Source organism: Mandrillus leucophaeus, unplaced genomic scaffold (genome assembly GCF_000951045.1).
Source record: "Mandrillus leucophaeus isolate KB7577 unplaced genomic scaffold, Mleu.le_1.0 Scaffold13, whole genome shotgun sequence".
NCBI lineage: Eukaryota > Metazoa > Chordata > Mammalia > Primates > Cercopithecidae > Mandrillus > Mandrillus leucophaeus.
Window position 1 is genome coordinate 308668 of NW_012101254.1, and position 6889 is coordinate 315556.

Here is a 6889-nt window from a genome sequence, read left to right on the forward strand (position 1 = left end):
GATTAAGAAATGGTAACATGTATACACCATGGAATACTATGCAGCCATATAAAAGGATGAGTTCATGTCCTTTGCAGGGACATAGATGCAGCTGGAAACCATCATTCTGAGCAAACTATCGCAAGGACAGAAAACCAAACACCGCATGTTCTCACTCATAGGTGGGAATTGAACAATGAGAATACTTGGACACAGGGCAGGGAACATCACACGCAGGGGTCTGTTGGGGGGTGGGAGGCAGGGGGAGGGATAGTGACAGGAGAAATACCTAATGTAAATAATGAGTTAATGGGTGCAGCAAACCAACGTGGCACATGTATACCTATGTAACAAACCTGCACGTTGTGCACATATACCCTAGAACTTAAAGTATATTTATAAAAAAAGAACTCAATAAAGGATGCTAAGAAGAAAAAGGTAGGAGTGAAAACAAGAGGCAGTGGGATATGTCATATTTAATTTGTTTATGTTTAGGTATAAAAGACTTCATGTGTATTAAAATTATATCACTATCTATTAATACTACTGGTACTCTACTAACAATAATAAAAGATAACATTTCATAGCATCAAAAAAAATTCTGCCTCACTTAATGCTAGCTGTGGTCATCACCATCATCACCTCCATCATCATCACTTCTCCCAGTGCTGCTGTGCTCTGGGCTCATTCTGTCTTTTCCTAGCAAGAGTGAGGGAGCCCGGGGCTGGACTGGCCAGCGAGGTGAGGCCAACTAGCGAAATCAGACACGATCAGACATTGAATGAGGCCATCCACAAATTGCACATCACTTTGTGGAGGGCTGATCACTGCCTCCAAAGCATGGATGGAACTCTGCCTGGCAGCTTTTACTTTAACCTATTAATCAGCTTAATGCATCGGGTACTATGAGCATCCAGGAATTCAGGGATCTGTGGAAGCAGCTGAAGCTCTATCAGGTAAGAACAAGTCTTAACCACACCTCTTTGGAAGATGGTGTAGGAATGGCAGTTCTACAAAGCTGTAGAAGATACTTCTCTCCCATGCAGCCCTTTATATCCAACTCACCAAACCTCTATTCTCCCTTCAGTGAGCATTTCCTCCATTGTTCTCTTCCAAGCTCAGACAGCCGGTTGCAGTAGTCTCCTGAAGTTTCAAAATACATATCTAATCATGCTGCTTCCTTACAAAAAGCTTTTTAAGACTCCCCATGGACTTCAGAGAAAGTCCAAACTCCTTGGCACACTTGGAATTTAAAGTCTTTCATAAATTTGCTCCTTCTTGCTCTTCCAATCATTGCTCACAACCCTCCCACTTGTCTCCTAAGTCAGAAAGCTGGAATCACTTTAAAGTGTGGATAATGTGCTTACATTAAGCACGTTTACCCACACCAAGACTGTCTATACCCCATGAGAAAAAGACTTTTCTGTTTTTCAGAACCCTTGCTCTGTAGGAAACATAAGGTGGTAGGATCCCAGCATGGACTCTGCCATATTCTTACCCTGGCAGCAGGCCCTGCATGTGGAGCCTCAGATATCTTCAACAGCCCCTCTGCAGTGCTGACAGGGGACACACAGGGGCTCTCAGATGGTGCTTGGAAATGCCTGGCTTCCTGAACCTCTTATTTGGTTCTTTACAGAAGGTTTTCCACAAGCAAGACAATGGGTCAGGATACCTGAACTGGGAACAGCTGCGTGCTGCCATGAAGGAGGCAGGTAGGCACAGGAAGAGCTGAAGCTGTGGGCACACACGGGCAGGGTGCACACTCACCAGGCAGAGGAGAGGAGATGCGTGGCGTGCTGAAGTAACTCTGATACGCAGTGTGACTCTCAAAGATGTAGATCTGCAATCAACACCAACATTTTTTATGATTGTCACTGTGATCCTAGCCAACATTGATGGAGGGTTGGCACATTCAACTTCTCATTTAATCTTCAACACCACCTTGTTATAATCCTCACTTCGCAGAGGAGGAAATTGAAGCTCAGTTTCCTGGGGTTTAAATCCAGGACTACTGGGCCCCAAAGCAGGTACTTTTGAGCACTTAGCAGACTGCCTTCTTCCTTGAAGGCCAGTAACATACTTGATGAAAAGAGCCTCATGCTGATTGCCTTAAAGGCAGGGGTGAGGGGTAGGGATTAAATAAAATAAATTGGTTAAACAATTAAACAATTCAAAATGAACCCTATAAAAGATTTCCATGCTATCCGGATTCAGGTCCCTAAACTGGAGGGACAATTGAAGGGGCCTTGGGCAGGAGGGGAGCTGAGTGTAAGCCCCCAGCACCCACAGCAGGAGCTTGTGCTTAATGCAGGAATCGTGCTCAGTGGTGACGTCTGTCAGCTGATGCTCGTCCGCTACGGCTGCCCCCGCCTCCAGATGGGCTTTGTCAGCTTCGTCCACTTGATGCTGCGTGTAGAGAACATGGAGGGTGAGCTGGCAGGAAGTTGGGGAGGCCAGGTCTTCCTCTGCTGCCCCATGACTTCCCACCTGTCCCTAGTTTAAGCACAAGGGAGGACAGCTGCCATCCCAGAAACGGCAGACCAGGGAAGCTATGGGGACCTCCAGCCAAGTGCCTGTGATCCCTGGCTGCAGATACCCAAATTCATTCGTTTCCTGCCTTGTTCCAGAGACATAGGCTTGAAGTGGCTCACTTGTCATAGGTGTGGCTGCGTGTGGTCACATGTAGGCTGACATTGGGTTCCCTCACGTTTTCAGAATGGATGTGGTTAAGGTGAGATATGTGGGAGGAACGAATTCATAATGTTTCCAATACACACATTAACTGTGTTCGTTTCCGCTGCATTTCACAGATGTCTTCCAAAACTTAACCCAAGATGGCAAAGGGATATACCTCCAGAAGCCAGAGGTAAGACTTGCCCCAAGGAGGTGGCTCATGTCATCTTAGGTAGAGGTGGCCCTTGCAGGACCATGTGAAGGAGAAGGGCTCTGGGGACCTTTATTCTGCTGAATTTGAAATTGAGCACTACATTCATTGCACTCACTCATTCATTCATTCATTTATCCATCAAATATTTTCTGAGCACCCACTTTGTGCCAGGCACATATGAAAGGTGTATCCAATAACTCTGATTGCAATAATGCCATGTGACAAATTTACAAAACGTCAGCAACATATATATGATAAACACTTATTTGGCTTCTGAGTCACATGGCTGGGAGTCAGTGGATCTCAGCTGACTTGCTCGTGTATCAATGGGTTAGCTGAGGGTTTTGCTGGGTACCTGAATTGAGGAAACTCTGCCTAGGTTTGTTCTTTCCAGGGAAATGGGAGAAACACAAGAAAGAGAGCTTAAACACACTAGGCCTCTGAAACCAAGGCTCCAGTCTGGCACACCTGCAAGTCATTCTGTTGTCCAAAGCAAGTCACATGGCCAAGCCATTTCCTCCTCTTTCATATCACTTTGCAGACACAGCAGGATGTGTTGAATGAATGAGGTGATATGCCTAGGAGAAGACAAATTCATGTATGAAACTGATTATCTTCCCTGATCATTCAAAATGCACTGATTTATTGAGCAGCTGCTAGGTGCCAGGTGTAGCGCTAGGTAATGTTCATTGTAAGGACATTGGAGTCTGGAGTTCAATCCTCTGCTCTTTTATTCTGCAACCCTTCCTCTGATATGGCCGCTTAGAAATGATTCAGTCAAAGCTGGAATGTCTCTTGATCTCAAATGTCCATTTTGTAGAATTGCTTTCCAAACTGTAGGGACCTGCAGCCTGTGTCACCCCTCAATCCCTCCAAGATTCGGTGTGAAGTGGGATTCTACTGGAGGTCCAATGGCCAGAATTTTCAGAGCCTATCCCTGAACTGCTTAGCCCTACACTTGAGTGCTGGGGCATCACTCCTGATCCCAGGCAATCCTTCCATAGTGGCAGGCTCCGGTCTGGGAGAATAGGACAACACAGGTGTGGCACCCGAAATAGGACAGTCCAAAACTGAGCAGGGTCCAGTGGACAAAGAGCTATCACAGGAAGAGAACTGCACTGGGGTCTGAGAATGGGTTGAAGCCACAACACTTCTTGTAACTAGCTGCGGGACCTTAGGCAAATCACATTAAATCTCTGGGCCTCAGCTGCCCACAGGTGAAATGAGTGGAACTAGGTGGTCTCTGAGATTGCCTCCAGCTCTGACCATCTTTGGCTCAGTGAGGATCAGGACCACCCAAGGTCTGTAGGGAATGGCAGCCACCTTGTTGGATTTCACGCTGAGGCTTTCTCTGACACCATTGGTAACTTCACTATTCTCAGCTTTATCATTCTGAGGGATTGGCCTGGGGAGTGGTTTCCCCAGAGATCCCCTCTATATGAGTTAGAGGGTTTGTTCATCACACCCACATAAAGCTGTCAGACCAAGGGGCCCATAAATGTAAACATGTAGAATATGCTTTAATGGATTTCTGCTACCCTGCCAGTTTGCACACCTGCCCAGAGCTGGCATGAGCATGCCAAATTGAATTCATGGGAAAAAAATTCATTGAGAATTGAATACAAAATCAGCCTGTGTTTGGCTGTCATCATTCATAGGCACTGTGAGAAGTCAAGGTTGATTATATTTCAGGTTGATTTATACTTCCTAATGGATGGTATGGTCCCTCTAGCTAAACCATCCATTAATGTTCTGTCTCCACGGCTCCCCAGGAGTGTGGGGTGGGGAGGCCCAGATGAGACATGGGTCTGAACTGACCATCATTTGCTTTCCCAACATGTCCAGTGGATGATGATGGCACTGTACTCCTGAGAAGGCTGAGTCTCGCCTGCCCTCACTGAAGACTCTGCTTGTGGTCCAAGAGCAGCCTTTGGCTGAGACCAACCCGTGCCCACCCTACTTACTGATCTTCAGGACTGCCTCACCAGTCGTCACCTCCTTAGCTGGGAATATTTCTCCTCTGCAGCCCTCCCCCTGCATGGCCAGCATGCAGAAAGGGAAGGGAGGAAGTAAAGATTGCATCAGATTTGTCAAAGCTAGCCATCCTTCCCTGAGGCCACAACCTTGTCACAAGCAGAGATATTACCTGACATGGCCTAACCATTCTGACTCCAGAGCTGGTATGCTTAGCCTCTATACAACACTGCCTCTGTGGCTGCAAACTCAAGTGACTTTAGACATGCCATATGTTCTCACATGTGGGGTAATCATCTAGGTTTTAAGGTCTGGAGAGGGAATGATATATCCTTAGACTTTTAGTCCCAGCATTTGCAAATTAGTAGAGACATAGGCTAAGTTTCAGCTGTTTGGGGATGGAGTTAGGGTTATAGTGGGTTTTCAGAAACACAGACAATAAGAGAATTGCCAGAGTCCAGATGGGGTGGGCTGGCTTTGGCATCTGAGATCATGGGGTAGTCTTCTGCCGACAATACCTCCATATGATTGGATTTGGGGGAACCCAGTAGGTTTAGAACACCTGAGTTCTCAAAGGGCTTCCTGCTTGTGACAGGTGTCAGTCTGTTCACTTGACCTATAGACTATCAGATTCATTTCAAATCCGTCCAGAAATTCTCTGACTATCTACTTCAAAGAACAAAAACAAACCCATGCTAAATTATAGAGTCAATCAGCGGGTGGTTGGTATATCTGATTTTTTGAACTACCACGATACACTTTGTTTGTTTCATCCCTCCGAACCCAGAATACAGGTGCAAAACCAGAACAATGGCCTTTTTCCAAAGTCAATGCAATTTATTCATAAGTTAGCACCTCAGAGCCATTTATTACTACAGGTTGAGCATCCCAGATCTGAAAACCCCAAATCTGAAATACTCCAAAATCTAAAATTTCTGAGAGTAGACATGAAACTCAAAGGAAATTGGGGCATTTTGGATTTTGAATTTTTGGGTTTGAGATGTTCAGCTGACAAATCTATAATGCAGATATCCTGAAATCTGAAACACTTCTGGTTCCAAGCATTTTAGTTAAGAGATACTCAACCTGTATTCTATTTAATCTTAACTTACAAACTATTGTAACCAATGTGGCTGTTTGATTTCCAAGTCCATAGCAGACTCAGGAAGGAAGCTGAATGAAGTGATAAAAGTGTGTCCGTTGGCAGAAGGACTAAAGGAGATTTGAGCACCTGTCACATGGGTACTGTACCGGAAGAAAGGAGCACTTTGAAAGCACAGTTTAAGAGGTAGGAAAGTATTTTATTTAGGGAAAAAACTCTTCATTTATTCCAAATGATAGAAGGTAAAACGGGTTTCCATAAAGTGCTAGATACATGAAATATTGTTGATTTTATAAAAGATGATCATGTATTTGTAACCTTTTACAGATTTTTATATCCATCTACTTATTTGTATCTTTGTCTTTAAAATCTGCCATTGTAAATGGCTGTTTTAATAAAACAATTTTGTCTTGGCCCATGAAGACAGTTTTGGAGATATTTTTGGGTGATGGGAGGGTGACACCGTGAACTTGTTCACAACATTTAGACTACAGTGTGCTGCTTGTGTTGGTGCAGATAGATCTATCTCCATGTTGTTTAAGCCTGAGAGCCTCTCTGCTGGCTTCTCAGTGGGTGATTTGAATGGTCCTACGTCACTCAGGTGTTAGCCTCACTCTCCTGAGTCCCTATCTGCACTGTGGCAACTCAAAGATGACCTGTCTTTGCTGACCCCCTTCCTGCAGATTCTCTCCTATACCCCCAGAGTTGAGTACTGAGTACTGAAGACCACGGGGCAGATCCACCTCCCGACTGCCACCACACTTCCCCATCTTCTGTCGCTCCAGGGAAAGGGAGAGGAAATAGAGATCTGGGGCAGGAGAAACTGGGCAAGCACCAGGGTGAAGTCAGCTGAAGGGCTGGGAGGTGAGCATCAGCAGTTCTGGAATATCAAAAGCAGAAAGTCTGCCATGAATAAGAACAAGTGGAAAGTGCAGCCAGGGAGGAGC

The 6889-nt window shown here is 45.3% G+C and overlaps 1 protein-coding gene across 1 annotated transcript in view; it reads left to right on the forward strand.

Annotated features, from left to right (window-relative positions):
- Positions 1–6364, forward strand: part of CAPN14 (calpain 14) — a 42017-nt gene extending 35653 nt beyond the window's left edge. Inside the window, exons 18-22 of the mRNA XM_011972545.1 lie at positions 867–935; positions 1616–1691; positions 2291–2407; positions 2790–2845; positions 4712–6364. Coding sequence (XP_011827935.1) covers positions 867–935; positions 1616–1691; positions 2291–2407; positions 2790–2845; positions 4712–4738 — 345 coding nt within the window. The 3' untranslated portion in view covers positions 4739–6364. The remainder of the gene's footprint in view (positions 1–866; positions 936–1615; positions 1692–2290; positions 2408–2789; positions 2846–4711) is intronic.
- The last annotated feature ends 525 nt before the right edge of the window (positions 6365–6889 follow it).